General features: G+C 40.6%; 2 protein-coding genes across 2 annotated transcripts in view; one reads left to right on the top strand and one right to left on the bottom strand.

Annotated features, from left to right (window-relative positions):
- Positions 1–22,814, bottom strand: part of LOC124613483 (calcium/calmodulin-dependent 3',5'-cyclic nucleotide phosphodiesterase 1-like) — a 543,028-nt gene that overhangs the window by 376,893 nt on the left and 143,321 nt on the right. The gene's annotated exons all lie outside the window — the stretch shown is intronic.
- The window catches only part of LOC124613024, a 29,358-nt gene continuing 18,564 nt past the window's right edge, over positions 12,021–22,814 (top strand). Inside the window, exon 1 of the mRNA XM_047141581.1 lies at positions 12,021–12,165. Within this exon, the coding sequence (XP_046997537.1) occupies positions 12,090–12,165 (76 nt within the window). The 5' untranslated portion in view covers positions 12,021–12,089. The remainder of the gene's footprint in view (positions 12,166–22,814) is intronic.

Raw genomic sequence — 22,814 nt, forward strand, 5'->3', positions numbered from 1 at the left:
TACAGTTGATTAACATTAAAAGTGTGTTTACAGCGAAACATTCTCGTATGTTATTAAATTACAACCATGACTGCACTTCCATCTACCTGCGGATAAAACTGAAGTAATTATTCGAACTTCTGCGAAGGTGCACCTGCATAGGGAGAATATGTCAAATTTTTATCCGCACGTGCGTTCTTTTTTATTACTAAGTGCACTGCTTGTTCTAGTAGCTAGTTATGTAAATGGGTAACACATTTCAGTGACACCACCAGACCAATAGGGGACCTAAAGATCCGACTGTGAGTATAAAAAATTGACTTAATGACAGGACCCCTATAATATGAATACACTTCATCTCAACAAATTTTTCTCTCTCATGACATCTGACAGAAGAATTATATTTTTCTGAAAAAGTAAATTTCCCACACATTTTACACATAAATATCTTTAATACAGGTATTAAAAATAAGGGTAAGTCCCACTTTTGAAATCCTTAAAATTTCTTATTCTAAGAACGCTTCTGCAGCACCAACATATTTCTGGAGATGAACTTAAGCCCATTTCATCATGTCGATGTAATACAGTACATTGGGGCAAATGTTTCAGGTTAGTAGTAGGTTCTGCAGTAACTGACTTATTTACTGTTCATTTTAACTTGACATGGGATGCCAACACAGATTCTAGATAACTAATCTCGTTCTTTGAATTATTAACGACGAAGCTGTTTTCCAAGTGCCAGAATATTCCATCTACTATGCCTTACAACAAGTGCAATGTTTTTTTGCTGAAGTTCCCTTGGACGAGTGAAAGAAATGTTTGAAAAAAAAAATAGTATGGACAAATGGCACGTAATTTGGCCACTGCATTACGTTTCAAAATATGTAACGTTTAGTCAGTTAATATATGAACTGATCCATCAACTGATAACTACATTGCTGTTGATTAATAAACGTCTGCCAACCTTTATTTTATCCTTCACCTGCCACATCTGATTATAGGTATCCATACTGCATATTTACGCATTCCACGTTCTGGTATCTAACAGACGCTGCAGATTACTGACACTTCAACAAATAACGTGGCTTTCAAGCAGACATTTTGTATCCTTAATTCACGAAAATCACTGGATACAACGCAACGAAAGACACCCACCCTACGCGTCGTGCAAGCGCGCCACAGCTTGTGGGAACTTTAGCCGAGACGGTATAAATAGTCGCCGAGGCTGGGCGAAAGTTGCCGATCGGTGCCGAGGAGTTTCGTGTGCGAAGTCGCGCTCAGCAGGAGGTGGCTGTGACGTCACAGCGTGCGTCATCCCTACCTCGTGGTGTTGAAGGGCGGCAAGGGTGCCGGTGGGCAGCAAAGGATAGATCACCCGCGGTCTTACGCTTATTCCGCCCACGGCTTCGCTGCTGTGACGTTTGCTTCTTAGGCCCTCGAGGCAGCTTCTGAATGCACTCATGAGACAACTGCTACTCGTGTATTTCACTGAAGCCCCCATGTTATACTTACGAGGACAATCTCGGAAACACTGAAGCTGAACCATATAGTGCTAAGTTAGACGTCTTGAAAGCTGTTTTAATACCATTACTAACCATAAACAAAAACAAAATTTGAACCTTTTTTCGCTTTCTCTTGTTGTTCCGCACGTAGTTCAAATGGTTCAAATGGCTCTGAGCACCATGGGACTTAACATCTGAGGTCATCAGTCCCCTAGAACTTAGAACTACTTAAACCTAACCAGCATAAGGACATCACACACAGCCATGCCCGAGGCAGGATTCGAACCTGCGGCCGTAGCGGTCGCGCGGTTCCAGACTGTAGCGCCTAGAACCGCTCGGCTACTCAGGCCGGCCGCTTTTAGTGTCAGTGCGTTCGGTAAGTACGCAGTTCTTATCGTGGACTTCATGTGAAAGCTCAAAGGAATACTTATAGAATTCTCACCTAATATGAGACGTGTTTCGGATTTTGCAGGTGGAAAATGCTCAGTGCTATGGCTTTCGCTGCAGACCCATTGCAGTATACCGCAAAGGTGTTACGAATCTAGTGCATTCGGTTTAAGAAAAAGCGAATATAGACTTAGCCTACGTTCATGAAGCGGAGGGATGTAGGTGGATCTTCTTTGCCATGTATGGTGCAAAGGAAAAAGTAGATTTGTTTCATTAAACATAACCGAAATTTCATAATTAGTGAAGTGAGCAATGAATGTGGAAATGTGCATGTAATTTTAACTGAAAATCTGCTTTACCGCAGAACCTGTATACAGCTGTTTGCACAAATGCTCACAGGTTGACGATTGTTTGCAAGAGTGCGGGTTGCGTCTACATTGTAGATGCAATACCAGAGTGAGCACAGAATACTCATTGACTATCACATTTATTTTTCCGCCATGTGGACACAGGGATGGCGAGATACACGGCGAAATAATGGATCAGTTGTACCACGAATTAATTTTGCCATCATCTTCCCCTTTTCTCTTCCTGGAAACTAAGAAGCCTGTTCGCTACTATCAGCGCAGTCTAAGAAAACTCTTCGTCAGGTGGGTATCGGAACAGCTGAAACGGCAGAAATCTATTGTCACTGTTTCCTAGTGACTGCCTAAGTATCACTCTTAACGTTAGCTAGTAGCAGACCCTGAGTTATGCGTCTAACATTACTATAAATAAGATTATTTCAAACTTAATTATGTCCACCTTACATTTTGACGATCGTTAACACCGTGTGTTTCTAGAACTTTCTTTGACGTAGACGCACTGAACACAGTGTCGCTTGGTAGCTGAAGGTAGCCGTGACCATAAGGCAGTCGATACTGGTCGCCCAATCGATTTCTATCGAATCAGGTCCACTCATCAGTGACATCAGGCAGAGTCTTCTTATAGTGAGACTAAAGTGCTTGTGACGAGGTACGGTGAATATATCAATACTCATAGCGACTAGATGAACGAAATAGATGACAGTAATCGACAGTCATGACTGCATTGAGCCTGGTCAAAAAATGGTTCAAATGGCTCTAAGCACTATGGGACTTAACATCTGACGTCATCTGTCCCCTAGACTTAGAACTACTTAAACCTAACTAGCCTAAGGACATCACACATCCATGCCCGAGGCAGGATTCGAACCTGCGACCGTAGCAGCATCGCGGTTCCGGACTGAAGTGCATAGAACCGCTCGGCCACAGCGGCCGGCTAGTTTTGAGGAAGTTACAGAAATGAGTTATATTAATTTGTAGGCCGGCCGGAGTGGCCGAGCGGTTCTAGGCGCTACACTCTGGAACCGCGCGACCGCTACGGTCGCAGGTTCGAATCCTGCCTTGGGCATGGATGTGTGTGATGTCCTTAGGTTAGTTAGGTGTAAGTAGTTCTAAGTTCTAGGGGACTGATGACCTCAGAAGTTAAGTCCCATAGTGCTCAGTGCCATTTGAACCATTTTTGAACCATTTGAACTAATTTTTAGAAGACATTATTTTTTCTGTCAAGCAGCATTGAAACTAACTGAGTACAAATCATTTTAAATCAAATTCCTGTTAATTTATAGTTAAGGAGTTAGAAACGTTTCAAGTTTTATGGGAGGATGCAACATGCTGCTCGTAACTGGCTTTCTTCAGACGGACGTTTTGGCGACGGAATGTCCATTCAAATGAAGGGGTCCTAACTAATGCTCATGCAATGTGCCATTATTAACAATGTCAGCCACTCGACACCCGCTACTGGATAAAGCCCACGCTCAGACAAACCATGTATTATGCCATTCCCGCCCTTCATCTCTATGCATGTTTGTAAAAGTCGATCGTGCACATATAACATTATGTCGTCTTACAGATCCTTTCTTACACCTCAGAATACAGTAGAGGACTTCCTTCGTCCACCCATCATCTGCTCACCTCCATTTCATTTTTATTACTGTCATAATTATGCCTTTCACCCCATTATGTCCAATGTTCTGTTTCTTTACGTTCCTGTCTCGCCTAATAATTCCTAACATGCGTCTTTGCATCTCTTTCGGAGCAACTCTCAGCTTCTGAAGGGTTACCTAATTATAAGTCCGTGTCTTACTCCTATGAGCCAAGAATGGTTATGCAGAGTGATCGTAAGTTTTCCGTTTCAGGTACGCTGGAGCCTTAGTTTTAAAAGCCACGTTCATTGAACGAAAAGCACTCTATTTCTTTTGCTGCACCTTATTTCAGCTGTTCTAAACACAAAAGTCATAAGCCTGTTCTATTACATAACTAATAAGTACTATTTTCTTTTTGACCTATTGATTATACATCATTTTAGCCTTTTTATTACTCAATTCCAGGCCTACCTGCAAACTGGCCTTACTATCTTCTGTCATTAGTTACTGAAGTTGACTGGCTCTAAAGCATTTTTTTGTTTGTCATCATTACTTATCCCTAAAGACGGGAGAAATGGCAATGGTGAGTAAATATTCTTCAGCCGTACAGTTACTTATGTCAAAGACGTTAAATGAAAACATAAAAATATGAAAACTTATACGTGATATAACTAAAAGCAGATTGCGATGTAGTGACGAGCGTTTTGTAGGAGAACGTAGTGCCGCGGGTGAGTAGCTGGACTGTGATGGTTCTGGTGCTTTTATATACTAGCCGGAGGACGATGTTCGTAGGCTCGATGACAATCTGTAAGCAGTCAGTTTTGCGGGATGGGATCAAAAGTAAGGAGAATGGTGCGCAGATGGGAAGTTGATGCTGGAAGCTAGAGATGCAAATTCGTAATATTTTATTCCCAGTTTTGGGATAATGAGAGAGGATCAAGTTATTCTTGTAATGGAGGTTTGTTGCAGCAGGATTAGATAAGCTACAGATGGTAGGGTTAAAGAGGGAGAATATGAAATGGATATGCATCTGGGAGCCTGTGCGGCGACGTTTACATGAAATATGGAACGAACAAAAAGTGTGACTTGAAGACGGATGTCAGGTCGTTCGGAGGGATGGCTACTGTGTAGGATTAGATCTTCTGTGGTAGGTGTAACACTAGAGCAAATAAACTTCGTGAAATTATTCGAACAGAACTAGTGCCCGATTAGATGCGGTAACTAAGTAAAGTAAGAGAGAATTACTCAACTTCTATCTGATCACAGCGTGTTCACAGGAAAGGGAAGAAAATTAGGGCAGGGCTTTAACAAAAGACTGTTCTTTGAGCGTCACCTTGGAGTCTACCATGTCCAAAGTGCTGGAGTGCAGGTCGCGAAGAGTGGGGACAGAAAATACGCCCAGCTTCCGACAGGACCCGAAACGAGAGTAGCTTACAGTAAGAGCAATTAAACTGGTGGATTCCTCTCCAGTACTTGCCTCGTTAATCGCTTCCAGCAGTCCATGTGAATCCCTAGGGCTTACCAAAGACAATGAAGCCTTATAATTAAGCGAGGTCTGCGCAGGCACGGCTGCTAGCGACGTGGCGCAAATCCTTGAGGAACGGAGCGACATTTTAATAATTGCCCACAGATGGCGCCTTTGAAGGAACCGTCACTTTCCAGTGGGTCCACTGAACCAGACAATGAAAGTGGGCTTCGGTAATATAATATCCATACCAACACGGCAGAACATATGAACGAGTAAAGCAAAGTGAAGTAAAAAGGTGTTGCTGCACTAACAAAAAGCTAAGAATCATATTTACGTTTCTTCGCCGCGAAAATTCGTGAAGCTATTTAAAGTGCGTCCATCATGAGGTAATCCGTATGTGATGAAACTGGAGAATATTTGACAAACCAGAGATTAATTTCTGTCTGTTTTGCCTGTTTCATAGAAAAGATACGCAAAGCTATCGCGGCGGCTGAATGCCCGAGTCAGAGCGGTCAAGCATAGATGATATTGTAGCACTGGGTGGTAGGGAGTTCGTGAAGACTGTTGGGGTCGGCAATAAGAAGACCACGTTATAGGTAATTATTATACTGACCGAAAAAATCGGCTGCTGAACTGAGCAAACCCGAGTCAGAACTTAAATCATCTGATGTTAATGAACATTTTAGCGTCGGCATCCTCAGCAGATATTTGTAGGAGAACTGGGTTACGATATGCAAGAAAACAATTGTTACAGTTTTTGGTTACTGTTTAGTAGTTTAAAGGAATGTTTCGGATTAGGCACAGTGATTTCGGCAGCACTAGATAGGCGAAGATCAAGGCATTACCAGAACATCGAGATTGGTTATTTCAACTTTCACATAAATATTGGTCAATTTTGAATGTTGTTATTATGGGAAATGCATAAGACGCAACTAACAATTTTGTTTCTTTTTTTTAGATCTAAATTTTTTATTCGTTATTTGGTATCGTTATGCTTTAGGTATTCTAGATGGCTATTTTTCAAGTGCAGTTATTTTCTCGTTGTTCGAAGAAAATTTACATATTTTCAACATGTGATTTCTATTTAACACACACCTTTTAATATTCAGCTTTATGGCTCCGTTCAGTAAAACAGCTATTATGGCCGACCCACATGTCTTACAGCAAATTTACATTCTACACAGTATTCATCAGTTTACTATCCAGCCAATGTGAAACAAAGAGGCATTCAACAAAAATAAATGAATACGAACTTCCATCATGATGGAATAATTGTAGGTCAGCAACTTCTGTTAATCAGTACAACGAGAAACCAGCCAAAGTTGCAGATTTTACCTTTCTTATTTACTGGAGCCGAGACCCATTTCCAAATAATCGTAACAGACAGTCAAAATTGTATTTCCGAAAATGCGAAAACTATGGCAAAAAATATACGTGTTATCAAGTGCCAAATGAACAGTTACAGTTATCTGTATGCGCTGTTACTATTGATTCGCACTCTGTGACACGTATATACTTTTCACATCTTTTTCGTATTTTCGGAAACACGATTTTGACTGTCTGTGACGATGATTTGAAAATGGGTCCTGGCCCGAAACCAATCACCGAGTAAATAAAAACAACTGCAATTTGCAACTCTGGCTGGTATTTGATTGTTCTGAGGTAAATGAATGTAAATTATTGAGCAGTAATCAATATGGCTTTCGTACCGACAGAAGCATAAAACTGCAGAAAAATCGGGGATTAAGATGATAATAAATGTGTAATAGGTTTTTCTTAAGTTCTAGATGCTGTTACACATTACTGTTGCTGTTCAAAATGGAAGCATGCAAGTGGCCGGTTGTCAGCAATGACTTAACTTGTCACTTTCAAGCTGACCTTCTCTGCGCTTTTTCCGAAACTCAGAACACTCCCCATGCGTTCAGATATGTAACGTAAAAATTTCGCACAACTGATAACACAAAAAGACCCTCGTAAACGAACCACGGTTGCCGGTCTTGCACGAATTATTAAATGATAGAAGCAGGGATTGCCTAACTATGGAAAAAATACAAGTCCAGGTATGCCCAGTTTATTGGTTTTCATGAGCATACAAATGAGAAAAGAAACATAATGGATATTTACATGTGAGAAAGAAAAAAATAAACATGGGAAGGAATGCTTTGATTATATATTAAGCATTTGTGAGTGGGTCTCAGGGAACTGGTAAAACAAAACGAAAATTACCATCTGTAAGGATCTCGCTAAAATTTAGTTTCACCAGTGGTGCAGGAGCCGTTTCATTGGACGTCGTGGAGGAAAGGAGATGTTAATCAGACATGTAAAGCGTTAATGGTACGCACTTGGCATTGCGTGAGCAATCTTGCGAAAATGTGTGGACAATGACTGTACAGCCACTTGCGAGTCAGAGAAAAGAAATAATGAAACCATTAGGTATCGAATAAATCACGCAACCCCATAAAAACCCCTGAAGAATTAATAACGCCTACTCGAACCTACATCCTGTCCACCTTCGATCTGCATCGACCACCGGATCGAAGCAGTACTTAGCAGATGAAGAGTCAGCATCAGAATGTGAAGGCATAGTCTGTTCCACTGGAAACCTGCTGGCAGTGTGTGGAGGTAGAGTCTCTGTCCATTGAAATCTGATGGCGGAGTCTGAAGGTAGCGTCTGTGCCCACTGAAATCTGATGTCAGAATCGGAAGGCAAAATCTGTGCCAGTCGAGAATTGCAGGCAGAGAGTCAAAAGACTTCACTTCTCTGTTTTTCGTAATGTCCCTGTGAGAAAAAAGTACCTAGATTTGCATCAGCGAATCGAGACACGTAGCTAGTGGTCATCCGAAGAGATGAGAGGAGATTGGCTCTTTGTATCACCCTAGTAAGAGAAATTTGAAAATAACTGACTGGACTTTCTTTCCCACGGAAGAAGAGAAAGTTTCCTGGTAATCAATCGTTGTGGCAGCACCCTTTAGCTACATCCCTTTATTCAGAAAACCTGAAATTCAGCCGACAGTTCTCGTCTACAAAACAAGAAGAATTTGCCCTGGTGTAGCAATCGACATCTGCGGAGGCAAGCTGTCTCCGACCCATGTTGCCCTTGCAAGACAAGGACGGCCGTACGCCGGTGGCGATCAAGCTGAGCCGACTGTCCACCACCACTTCAGTCGCTATTCTCAACATTTCCTATGCCCAAAAAAATGTTAACTACAAACTGAAAGATTATTACTTTAGTAAAGATTGTTTGGTTGATTGATTCGGGGGAGGAGACCAAATAATGAGGCCATCGGTCCCACCGGATTAGGGAAGGGTGGGGAAGGAAGTCGGCAGTGCCCTTTCAAACGAACGGTCCCGGCATTTGCGTGAAGCGATTTAGAGAAAACAGGGAAAACCTGAATCAGGATGGTTGGACGCGGGTTCGAACCATCTCCTCTCGAATGCAAGTCCAATGTGCTAACAACTGCGCCACCTCGCTCGGTAAATTGCTCATTCACTGTCTCCATAGGGAAATACATCTAAATTACTAGAAGACTGGATGCGGAAGGTGGTAGGTACTTGACTTCTGCAATTATTTCTGATACACGTGAGGGGTTTTTTTTTTTATCAGAGTGGCCGAAATTAGTATCACATTACTTTCTAGTCCCCCTAATATTACGGTATAAGCGACCCGTGGTCTCCGGCGGCGGCAAGTTATAAAGTAATAAAGTAAGTATGATTAATCAGTTTGTTATCTTTACAACAGTGAAAAAGCCTATAATATACAACCACCTAAACGTACAACAGTGTCCTAAAAGCCTCAGACGAAACACGTACACTGTCAAGTCGTCACCGTCGCTGCAGGATCATCTCGGTGTAGGTTGTTGGGTTGCTTTCCGTAACATTCAGTGCAACCATACGCAGGGTGCAAATCAGCCAACTCTTCATAAGTCAATTAGTCCAAAACGCAATGTGTATGACTGTTACTGTGCAACGAAAGCTGCTGGACAAACAAATCCGAGACAGAACAGTGCGGTATTGACTGACTACCGTGAGTGAATGGAACAAGTTTGTTACGGAACTAGACACACAGCGGATCAAGACAGATGCAAAGATATACGGCGCTAATAAATCTCAGGAAATGCATTTCTTTTTGTAGCTAAACCCCAGAGACTAAAGGCCACTTACGGCAAAATACTCAAAACATGTCTCTGAACAACCAGTGAAATTTTGCCGGTGGAGTTCGGTTTCACCCGTATATATCAGTCAACGATGACGTTCCTCAGATCCGAGAACACGCCGACGGAATATCTTTTAAATGACATGATCGGAAATATTGCAACCAGCCACAAGTTTTCTTGAAGTTTTTGAATGTTGGGCTCCATAAGGTTCTCTTTCTGTACAGCGACCGTGGAATATAAAATTATAAAGAATGTAGCAACCAGTCGCGGAAACATAATTTATTTATCTTGTTGCAAATCGATTTCGACTGATGTCAGTCATCATCGGTGCTAAAACAAATACGGGAGACAGAGAATAAACAACAACTGCTTTAACAAACGAAAAAATTGGCAATAAAATATCGATACACAAGGTATAAGCACCCTCTATGTAAAATACAAAACTAATGTAAAATACAAACAACAAAGAATACATCACATTATAAAAAATTACACAGTGAATGTAGTTGATAATACCAATTTAAATAATTACAACAAGTGAAAATGTTTGAAATATTGTTTGTAAGATGATAATAACAAATTAAATATATACGTCAAAACTACGATCGTCAAAATTGTAAGAAGAGATAAACTCTCTAAAAATATGATTCCATTAACACAAAGTTAGGAAATGCGCAACACTTCGTTAATCGCATTATTTAAGTAGTATAGTATTGTAAATGCGCAACACTTCGTTAATCGCGTTATTTAAGTAATATCGCACTGTAATTTCTACCTGAACTCTGTCAATTTTGGATTTGTGCATTCAGTAATGTAGCGTCATCTATTGGAAGTAACATAAATGTGCCTTCTGTTGCACTTGTAGTTCGTATGTAGAACGGCAGATGGCCATTGATACCACTATTCGGTTTCGTCATTATGACAAATACGTTTATTGCAACGTGTCGCCACCTCATGTTGTCTTGTTGTAGTGTTGACCTATGATGTGTCACTTTATAATAGAAATCTGACAAGGACAGTACTTCTACTTATGGCATGTATCGGTTAGAAAAATAGTGTGTTATGACTTAGAATTTTAATTTCAGATGTCTGTATATGTTGTAATTTCAATTATCTGTATATGTTGTAATTGATGTAACTATGTTTTATTGTCAATTTTTTCATTTGTTAAAGCAGTAGTTGTTTATGGTCTGTCTCTTGTATTTGTTTTAGCACCGATGATGACTGATATCAGTCGAAATCGATTTGCAACAAGATAAGTAAATTATGTTTCCGCGACTGGTTGCTACATTCTTTATAATTTTTCTTGAAATCTTTCATTATGCCATTACTAGTTCCACACTGATCCCGTCGTCAGAGGGTAGCGTTGACATCTCTTACTTTTGCTTCCTAAAATATAATAAAATTTTTGTGATGCATAGTTTACAAAAGATTTTACATTTGCGTCCTAAAATAAACCTGACTGCACACTGAATGATCAACTAGCATTGAGAAACCAAATGTACCTCTAAAATTTCATAAAAATCCTATAACTTGAAACGATGGAAACAATAATTGATTAACAGAGAGAAAATTCTTCCTTGGCCATTACCAGCATCTTACGAATCTAAATTATTAAATGTCTAACCGTATAAAATTTCCTGTACTATGTAGAAGTATCTCTGAATTAACTCCAGAAGTGTAACATATCTGTATACATAACGTGTTCTTTGGGACATTACGTCAGCAGCCGAAGTAAACAAACGCATCCGCCATCTTGTTTTTAGTTCAGTTCATTGATCACTCAGTACTGAAAAAGAAAATCAAACCTTTGTTCTATTATACGTGAAGGAAGCCTTTTCAGGATGTAAGTAAAATGTGTGGAGCATGTATAAATGTAAAACCATGTAATCAAGAAAACTTCATTAAATTTTTGGACAAAAATGTAAAACTTTTGTAAACTATGCATCACAAAAATTTTATTATATTTTAGGAACAAATGTAAAAGAAGTCGTCGCTAAAAAAATGTTCAAATGTGTGTGAAATCTTAAGGGACTTAACTGCTAAGGTCATCAGTCCCTAAGCTTACACACTACTTAACCTAAATAATCCTAAGGACAAACACACACACCCACGCCCGAGGGAGGACTCGAACCTCACCCGGGACCAACCGCACAGTCCATGACTGCAGCGCGTTAGACCGCTCGGCTAATCACGCGCGGCAAGTCGTCGCTACCATCTGACGATGGGCTCAGGTCCGAAACTAGCAAGGAAACTTGTAGATGGTTACAGTATTTCCTACAGTAAAATTTATGAAAACAGCCGCGGCTTTCTCCAACCAAAACGTCTTTTAAATGAAAACGAGAAATGAGTCAAAACGATATCGTTATAAACAATATGCTAGGCCGGAAAGATTCGCCCTCTAGGAGGGCGACTAAGCCACAGTAGGTGTCTACGTGGATGAAGTTGTTGTGTTCTGGCATTCAGCGGCTGTAAAGATAACCAGTGAGCTAGACCGCCGTGAAGCACTTCCCGCTGCCGGCTGTCGGGGAATCACACAGCGCAGGTGCGACCGCCGACTGCTTTGCCGCGCCTATATATGCGACTTCAGAGACTGGCCTATTGCAGAACGTGGGTCACTTAGCAGCAGTGGCCACCAGGAAAGTCTTTCGCCATGGCTAGCGCTTCCATCGCCACAGCTGTCTTCATCGTGGCTATAGCTGTCGTAACCACCAGCTGTGACGACTGGCGTGAGTATAATGGTGTTTCATAATGGTATTTGTTTCAGCATTAACGGCACACGGCGTGAGGTCATGACGTGTGTAGTGTACCCGCGGATCTAAGTCCGAACGACATCAAATTCGGCCATTCCTGTATTGATTGCATGTATTTGGTGACTTCACGATCGATTTTGACGCTGGATCGTTTGTTCAGTGGTTCGGAAGTGTTTCACATGTAAACAAAAACTGTAACGTACTGCGAGTACACTTAGGAAACTGTAATGTGAATAGTTAGTAAGGATAAGAGCGGAGATCTGCATTTGCAGTTTGACTGCTAGAACTACTACAGAAACATATCTATAATAGTAGTAATGGTCAGCTGTGACGCAAAGGTAAAAAATAATACGATCATTGCACTTTTCCTAATTCATTTTTTCCGCTTTTGTCACATTTAGTTTTGTTTGACTGCAAAATAAAAAAATCTTATCTTCCAGATTCAGTTAAAATCGGAACATATTTGTTGCGATTTCTGCTCAACCCACATTTCATTAAAATTTTAAGTATCTTATTCGATTCAGTTACGTAAATGTAGTATTTGATTTACATTAATTACAAAAACGAAATGTAAAATGGAGTACAAGTAAAAAGGAAGTGCAGCCTATGTGGGTTTAGAACCCATGTTACTTGTATCGGCTACACTGATTTTCAGTTGGTAGACCGCAGACGCTCTTAGGAAAGAAACCCTATGCACTGATACATTACATACGAGCAGGGTCTTTTAAAGTTTAAATAAGCACTTCACTTATCTATATTTTCGGAATAACGAATGTTGAATAATAACACAGGCCAACGAAATTTTTTTTTTTTTTTTTTTTTTTTTTGGAAAACTTCTTTTTCATTGATAGCTGATCTTTACAGATTGTTATGAGCTGAATCCAAATCTAGCCTTAGTTTTTTGTATCACCCATAGTTTTCGAGCAATATGCTTTTTACTATATAATATAAAAATCTTCGGTAAACGGGGAAATTAATGAAACGCTTTGTTACAACATAAGCGCATGGTTTATATTTACAGTAAGCTACTTAAAACAATGATATGTGTTAACAGACGTTTCACTTGTCAGCTAGAATTGGTTTGCTTTGTTTCTTTTTTCTTTGAAGCTTGTTGTGTAGCAGTTTCTACTATGAGTCGCTTGCTGAACTTCTCGGTGAAGTGACCAACGGTAGTCCCCCATCATGTTGGTGTTCCAACGGCCTTGGTAGCATTTTTCCATCACTTTAATGTACTGATGAAAACGCTGTCCTTGCTCCTCATTAACATCTCCAACATTGTCCGGGAAGTTATCAAGGTGACCTCTCAAAAAGTGAACTTTCAGGCTCATTAAACATCCTAAAGTTTTAAACTTCTTTAACACTGTAGCTATAATAGAAACATATTCTGGGTCTTTTTCATGTCCTAAGAACTTTGTAACGACGTGCTTGAATGATACCGATGCTTCTTTCTCTTTTAAGATCATTGTGGATTCCAAGTTAACATCAGACATCAATTTTCTAATGTCAGGTCCGACAAAGATGCGTTCTTTTAGTTTAGCTTCTGAAATGTGTGGATACTTTTGCCAGAGATACTTAAAACATGGTCCATCTTTAGGCAAAGCCTTTACAAACTATTTCATTAGGCCTAACTAGATGTAGAGGCGGTAGGAGTACGTTTTTTGGATCTACAAGGTTTTTGCGTAGAATGTTCTTCTCACCAGGTTTTAAAGACTCCCTCACAGGTCAGTTCTTTCTGCACCAGTGTTGATCTTTAGCCCTACTGTCCCATTCACACAAGAAACACGGAAATTTGGTAAAGCCACCTTGCTGACCAGGGAGCGTGCATGTTATTTTTAGATCGCCACATATCATCCAACCATGAGCAGACTAACCTATTTTATTTAGCACTATTTCTAGATTTTCATAGCTTTCTGTCATAGGTAGAGAATGTCCAGCAGGTATAGATGCATGCACGTTACCATTGTGTAATGAAATAACCTTTAAACTAGTTTTGGATGAATCAATGAACAGCCTCCAGTCTTCCTTTTTGTATTCAATATTGTATACTAAACTCATTCATCAGACCGGGAATGTCTGAGCAGTACACTAAATCACCTTCTTGTTGAAAAAACTTGGAAAATTCCTGATCTTTCTTTCTACACATGTATGTACTGGTTCCAACTGCCAACAAGTTCTTTTCTTTTAATTTAGAGCCAAGCAATTCAGCTTTATCTTTCATTAAGCCCAGATTCCTAACCGAATCGTTTAGCTCGGTCTGAGCAAACAATTTGGGCTCTAGATTTTCTGTGTTACAATGGAATTCATCATCATCTGGTTCATCTAAATCACATTGTACATCAGAAAATTCTTCTGTTGGAATAGAATTTAAATCATCTGGTGCCTCAGGAACCAGCAAGTCTACACTACGCCCTACTGGTCGGATGGCGGACCGAAGGTTAGGGTAGCTTATTACCTTCTTGGTTTTCGAATTATGACCAGTAATATCAACACTGCAAAAGTAGCAATCATCGGAATGATTTCTTGGCTCCCTCCGTATCATAGGAACAGCAAATCTAAAGGCTTTTATCTCCTGTTTGGACCATTTTCTCTGATCTTCAACACACACATAACATACCTTATGCGAAACCCAAGATTTATCTTGATCAACAAGTTTAGATACAAAGAATGATAGATAAACCTTTTTCAAAGAGTATGTAATGTTTCTTTAGTATTTTCTGATCACAAATTCACCGCAGATATAACAAAAACTGTCAGCAGAGTTTTTACAACCATGATTAGATATTGTACTGAGCACATGTAGAGGAAAAGGGAAAATGAGGTTGGGTTGACAGTAAACAAAACACCATCAGTTAACACAATAATAAAATCGACTTTTTTGGCAGCAAATGTTTATCAGCAGTGCTACCAACGTCATCTAGATTCATTAGACCTCATTTTTAAATTATTATAACTGTATAAAAGCTTCCAGAATGAGATTTTCTCTCTGCAGCGGAGTGTGCGCTGATATGAAACATCCTGGCAGATTAAAACTGTGTGCCCGACCGAGACTCGAACTCGGGACCTTTGCCTTTCGCGGGCAAGTGCTCTACCATCTGAGCTACCAAAGCACGACTCACTCCCGGTCCTCACAGCTCTACTTCTGCCAGTATCTCGTCTCCTACCTTCCAAACTTTACAGAAGCTCTCCTGCGAACCTTGCAGAACTAGCACTACTGAAAGAAAGGATACTGCGGAGACATGGCTTAGCCACAGCCTGGGGAATGTTCCCAGAATGAGATTTTCACTCTGCAGCGGAGTGTGCGCTGATATGAAACTTCCTGGCAGATTAAAACTGTGTACCAGACCGAGACTCGAACTCGGGAGCTTTGCCTTTCGCGGGCAAGTGCTCTACCATCTGAGCTACCGAAGCACGACTCACGCCCGGTCCTCACAGCTTTACTTCTGCCAGTATCTCGTCTCCTACCTTCCAAACTTTACAGAAGTTCTCCTTCGAGTCTCGGTCGGGCACACGGTTTTAATCTGCCAGGAAGTTTCATATCAGCGCACACTCCGCTGCAGAGTGAAAATCTCATTCTGGAAACATTCCCCAGGCTGTGGCTAAGCCATGTCTCCGCAATATCCTTTCTTTCAGGAGTGCTACTTCTGCAAGGTTCTCAGGAGAGCTTCTGTAAAGTTTGGAAGGTAGGAGACGAGATACTGGCAGAAGTAAAGCTGTGAGGACCGGGCGTGAGTCGTGCTTTGGTAGCTCAGATGGTAGAGCACTTGCCCGCGAAAGGCAAAGGTCCCGAGTTAGAGTCTCGGTCGGGCACACAGTTTTAATCTGCCAGGAAGTTTTGTATAAAAGCTGTTAATAATTTTTAAAATCGCTTAATTTAATAAATTTAACTGTAAAATGTGAAGGAATGGTGGGTGATACCGTTTTTTAAGTATCATATTTGGATTTCCCACACTAAAAAACATAAGAACAAGGTATTTTCAGCAATAAAGTTTTTCCAACGTTGGCCTGTCTAACACTTCTGTTTGAAAGAACTTCTGAAAGCCCTTAAACAATTAAATCGTTTGTTAAAACAAAACGCAAGTGCTTCTGAAACACGATAAATAAATGTTGCGAGTATCAATGAAGTAACTTTAGAAATAGTTCCTGTCCGTTACTGTGACCGAAAATCTTTTGTAAGTTAAGTGAGACAACAGGTGCCTGGGAAACAGCTTGTTAGAGTTGAGGTCTTCAAAAAATGGTTCAAATGGTTCTGAGCACTATGGGACTTAACTTCTGAGGTCATCAGTCCCCTAGAACTTAGAACTACTTAAACCTAACTAACCTAAGGACATCACATACATCCATGCCCGAGGCAGGATTCGAACCTGCGACCGTAGCAGTCGCGCGGTTCCAGACTGTAGCGCCTAGAACCGCTCGGCCACTCCGGCCGGTTACTTCAGGTCTTTGTTTAAGACATGGAAACGTACTAAATGTGAAGTCTATGGTGATTCCTCAGCATAGGTTGTATCTTATCATTGTGTGTTTTCGCAATTAGGAAAATTAAAGTACCACTTATCCCAACAGACTCAGTTTTTATACTTAGCAAATTTCGTTACAATTTTACCAGCAAAAATATCACCGAATGTGAACAGCCAATTCATCACTACTCCACTCTTTCCAAAATCTCTCCGATACTGTCCGAGAAACCACAGCACTCCGTTTATAAAAAAAATAGTTTTTTCATTATCTCGGAGTAAGATGTTATGCGCATTGGCCGTACAATAAAAGACTCTCTACTTGATGTACAGTCAGTTGTTGGAGATATTGAAGTGTTACTGCGGAACATTATCCGATAAAATGTCACCGTGTACCCCTACGTAATGTGGAATTGGCCACTAAGTTATCAAGAGAGATGCCCCCGCCAATATAAAAGGAAGCGGGGAGTATAGTATTATCGGCAGAGAAGCGGTATCAGCAGAATTGGTCTATTAGGATAGCTCAGTGACTCTGACCGTAGACAAGTCATTGGACGTCACCTGAGTAACGAATTCATCACCGACCTTTCAACCTTTCTAAGGCTGCCCAAGTTGACTGCTGGTGATGTGATCGTTAAGTGTAAATGGGGAGAAACAAACACAGATAAAACAAGATCAGGCATAGCTCATGCACTGACGAACAGAGGCCTTCGAGCAATCACTTGTGACTTCGAAAGTTTTAACAGCAGCGCAGCTGGTGCAATGATTGCGTTTAGGAAGTTACAGAGAACGGGGTACAATGGTCAAGCAGCTCGTCATAAGCCAAACGTTTCTCTATTCAGTGTTAAACGACGTTTGAGATGAAGTAAAGAGCGACACCGATGGACAGTGAATGACTGGAAACGAGTGATTTGGAGTGATGAATCAAGCTATATCCTGTGGAAATCCGATGGAAGAGTTTGAACTGCGCGAATTTCTGGAGCACGTTAGGTGCCATCATGCACAGTGCCAATAGTGAAGCGTGGAGGAAAAATCGTTCAAATGGCTCCAAGCACTATGGGACTTAACATCTGAGGTCATCAGTCCCCTAGACTTAGAACTACTTAAACCTAACTAACCTAAGGACATCACACACATCCATGCCCGAGGTAGGATTCGAACCTGCGACCATAGCAGCAGCGTGGTTTCGGAGTAAGCGTGGAGGAGGATGGAGTTAGAGTATTAGGGTGTTTACCGTGGTTAAGGGATGGTCCACTTATTGCACTTCAGGAACCACTAAATTCTGAAGCACATGAACACATTTTACAGCCGAGTAAACTAAACTGTGTACGGGAGAGCAACAGTTCGGAGACGATGACTGTTCCAGCATGAAAATGCACCCTGTCATAAAGCAGTGGCTTTGAGTCAGTGGTTTGTGGACAACAACATTTCTGAAATGGACTGATATTTCCACAGTGCTGCAGACGTGAACCCAATAGAACTGCTGTGGAACGAATCACAACGTCGGCTTCGCTCCATGCCCAAGCGTCTTCGCTCCATGCCCAAGCGTCCAGCACCACTGGTTTGAGCTCTTGAGGAAGAATGGGCTGCCTTTCCTCCACAGACAATCAAAAGCCTCACAAAATGTGTTCCCAGCAGAGTTCAAGCTGTCATAAAGGCGAATGATGAACACACCTCACGTTAATGTTCGTCGATAGGTTCAAATGGCTCTGAGCACTATGGGACTTAAAATCTGTGGTCACCAGTCCCTAGAGCTTAGAACTACTTAAACCTAACTAACCTAAGGACATCAACACATCCATGCCCAAGGCAGGATTCGAACCCGCGACCGTAGCAGTCGCGCGGTTCCAGACTAAAGCGCCTAGAACCGCTCGGCCACAGCGACCGGCGTCGATAGGTGTCCGGATAGTTTTGATCATAAAGCGTATTTGAAATGTTTATGTTAATGAGATACACTGTATGCATTGTGTTCCAAATACTTGAGCTCAAAATTATGCCAACGGTAAACTAAGTATTTCCAAATAAAAATAATGTTTCAGTTGATTACAGGTCTTGAGTGTCCAATGAGTTTGGAGCATTTGTTTGTTAACTGATTGCGTTTCTCTATCGTTGGGGCTACATAGCAAAAAAACAACACTGAAGACTGCGTTCACAGTAGAGTTTAGCACTGTTTGCAGTTGTTAAACATGGCGTGTTCTCGTTACAGGAACTTGTAGATATGCGCTTAATGTATGGTGCAGCCGAATTTATTTATGAGGAGGTTGTTTGTGTTGTTACCCCCCGGATGATAATTACATGAAATATTTGTCAGGATTCGTAAGCAGTGGGTCCCTGAGGTACATAATACGCGAACACCGAGAAGTAAGTTTAAACAGTTTATTAACAAAAGACTGATTATAAAACACGCACGCTACGCGCACCCATCGTCACTGTGTCTGACATCCTAACACCGGCTCATTGCGGTCGTATCGAAAGGCTCCATGGTGTGCTAAGAAAAGAGACGTAGTCGCGCCCGAGGCCGCGCTAGTTATATGGGGCGCTGCGGACGGCGGCCAGTGGCTTACTCTCCTGTAGTACACTGCGGACGGACACTCGTCTACTGACCTAGCAAACTGTCAGCATTCCAAGATAGGTCGGCTGGCGAGCGCGTATTACGTACTGTACGGCTACGTGCAACCCGTAGAACCTTACATCACTCCCCCCAGAGAAAAAGAGCAACCATAGGTGGCTTGGCTCAAAACGACCTCCTTGGGCGGTATGAATCTATTTCGCCATTCGTGGCATCAGAAAGCATTGCAACATGTATTTCATTTGCAGCCACAGAGAAGCGAGCTTTCAGGATGACAATTTCATACATGAAAAATGCTGTTGACAAAGGCCAGATTAAAAAAAGCAATAAAAACACAATACTGACAATCAAGTATGCGTTAACATTACTGGATGAATCGAAGGACTTAATTCTATTTGCTGCTTCAATGAAGTTTAACTCATTATTGGAAGATATTACATTTTCATGGATATCCTAAATTAAATCATTATCTTTAGAAAAACTTGATAAGGAATGCTTTCCATATGTTAATATGTATGAATCATTGTAATAAACAGATAACATTCTCATTAGTGGTAAATGTCCAGTTGCATGAAATGTAGTTGGCAATACACTAGCCATATCAAATAGTTCACATGATAAATCACAATGTGTGGTATTCAAGATTAATCCACTATTATTCAATTTGAGTGTAAAGGGTAGCTCAAGTGTATCGTAATTTTTACTTGTAAATGTGGCATCAAGGGTGGAGTTAAATGAGAAAATTATACCTTCAGAACTTCGTTTAAGAAATGGATGATAAAGATGCATTAAAATTCTAGGGCAATCATATCTTGGGGGATGATTCATAAACAATTCTTTCTCACAGCTGTACACTCTACTATCTAAGAATACTGCCGACTCAGGGCAAATTAACTTACGACTACGTTTACACATATGCAAATCGTTTACATTTAGGAACACAAAATATCTTCGATCCTTGCTGATCAAAAGATAATCATTTCGTACGTACTTTACATGAATACTTGCCTGTTTCCATTTCACAGGGTAAGTATAAGTCTTATACATTTAAAAAATTATGCTCTGATGTAGCTATGGGTATAGAAACAATAACAGCTAATTCATCTTCAATCATTAAAGAGTGTGTGGTGGTTAACTTGTTGTAAGCATCTAAATTGTAAGAGTTAACAGGGTAAATCGTAGTATATGTTGCACCTAGCTTTCGTTCGATTGATAGTAGGATCTGTAAAAATTGTTCTGTATGTATTAGTACACTGCTCAAACAATCATTTGAACTACTTTCTAAGTCTGTTCTTAAGGTAAAGGCATCAATTATAGCATTAGATAAACTATCAGTAATTCTTAACAAAAAAGGGTTTTAAGTGTGCACTCACAGCATTTAACCCTTGGAATAGTTCTTGGATATTTGCGTTCGTTTCATTACGAATTACATGGAAGTGTGAGATAAATTGCTTTACAATCTTTTCAATGAAAACTGTGTGGTTAGTAATGGTTCTTTGCATATTCTTTAATGGGATAATTTCATTACAGATGTTAGTTGAATTTGTACTGGACTGTTGTTCAAGAGCTAATATTTCGCCTTTAACTTCCAGTACATCTTGACTAGTTAAAGCACCAAATGCAGTACGAAGGATACTCTCTCCAAAATCAAACCAGGCACGTTTACGCCTAGTTAAAGTTTTGTGTGGCGGAATCTTGTTTCTCTATGCTTCGCGTAATTTAAACCCCAACAGCTTGGGTCACCCTTGCTGAGAACAAGAACAATGCCAGAATGCTTACCAGAGACATACGCTGTTAAAGTGTTGGTTCCCTACTGTTATTTTCAGTTTAGACCTAACATGGGGAGATTATATGCAACGGATCACAAATTTTGCCCATGTTTCTTACAGTTGTAATACCAGTGGAGTAACCATTACGTAGCTACTGAGCTGTCAATTAGTTCGTTTATTGCTGCGAAGTAAATAATGAAGCAATTTCTAGTTTATTGGTGGAACTATCTGTTACTCAGAAAAAAGCATTTTAAAGAGATACTTACGAATGTGCGATGTATTAGTCCCCATTTTTCTGACGTAAATATCTCTAGTATTTAAAAAATATATATTTGGTGATTTATGCAATCAGTGTTACAGCGGCACAAACTGCGATAACAGAAATGGTCTTTAAAGATAATTTACTTTCGTGACCGAAAATCAGTTGAACACGGTGGTTTTTATCCCCCAGAAATTTTCGTTTTATCCCTAATGGGTAATTACCCCCAAATTGGGAACCACTGATTTAGAACGAAGAGAAAAGAATGTCCAACAATCGAAGCTTGCACCAAATTAGTACTCCAGAGGCTGAAGTCTTTGAGGCGGCCAACTTCTTGTGTCTTACTGAACGTGGATCAGTTTATGGACGCGCAGACAAAGCAGGATGTTTTGTGGTCACCAGTCGGTGATAACACGGAGCAACAGGTCGTTGCATCAGGCGCGCGCGACCAGGGGAACCACGGCAGGGCCTTTCGACACACGTGTTTACAAACAGCTCCTGGTAGAGATACCGCGTCGAGCGGATAGGGGACAGACAGGCAGGCTGCAGCACTCAACGCTACGTCGGGAGCGCTAATGTTTGAAAAAAAATATCCAAACTAGAGCTGTAAAACTACCGTAGACTACGGTAATTAACGGTAAACAGCGGTAGTTTTCCTAGTAGCTTTGATCAGTTAAGATCGTAACTGCGTTACCTGTATATTGTGTTGCATACCTTTATGGGCGTTAACTCATTTCGATCGCTTTGTTTACGTATACGATCAGTGTCTTACTAGATTCTCCTAGATACTGGAAGCAGTGACTGTCTAGAAACTGTGTGTGGGTATACTGTGTAAAGGGCCGCATAACCCAAGGTTCAAAATGGTTCAAATGGCTCTGAGCACTATGGGACTTAACTTCTGAGGTCATCAGTCCCCTAGAACTTAGAACTACTTAAACCTAACTAATCTAAGGACAGCACACACACCCATGCCCGAGGCAGGATTCGAACCTGCAACCGTATCGGTCGCGCGGTTCCAGACCGTAGCGCCTAGAACAGCTCGGCCACTCCGGCCGGCCGCATAACATAGAACTTTTTTGGTCTACATAGTTATCCCCCTGTCTGTTACTTAAAAATAATCATAAATTATAGCAAAATTAAAAGTTATTGTTTAATACAGGTGTCATTCGAAAACTGTTGATATGCACCGTGAAACTAAGGAATGTTGTAGTAAAAATTTAAAAAATACAGTTTTCTCATATACTGCTAGAATATGTCATTTCCTCAAAAAGGTAAAATTAAAAAAAATGCAAAACAAAAACATATCAAACATCGCTTAGTTACTTCATGGAGGTTATATAAAACAAGTTTCTGTTATTGCTAAACAACTTCTGCATTTATCAATAGTAGCAGGAAACTCTTGCCTTTGATCATGATGAAGAATGTTCTACTGACTACAAAACAACAATTACGTAGGCTTTTTGTGTTTGTACATGTACATGTAAACTGTACTTGTTTGTAAAGTAACTGCTTTGTTTACATAAAAATGCAGACGTTACACGGGCAGATAATATTTTCTACTTATAAAATGCAATTTA

The sequence above is a fragment of the Schistocerca americana genome, chromosome 4, assembly GCF_021461395.2.
Source record: "Schistocerca americana isolate TAMUIC-IGC-003095 chromosome 4, iqSchAmer2.1, whole genome shotgun sequence".
In the NCBI taxonomy this organism is placed as follows: Eukaryota; Metazoa; Arthropoda; class Insecta; order Orthoptera; family Acrididae; genus Schistocerca; species Schistocerca americana.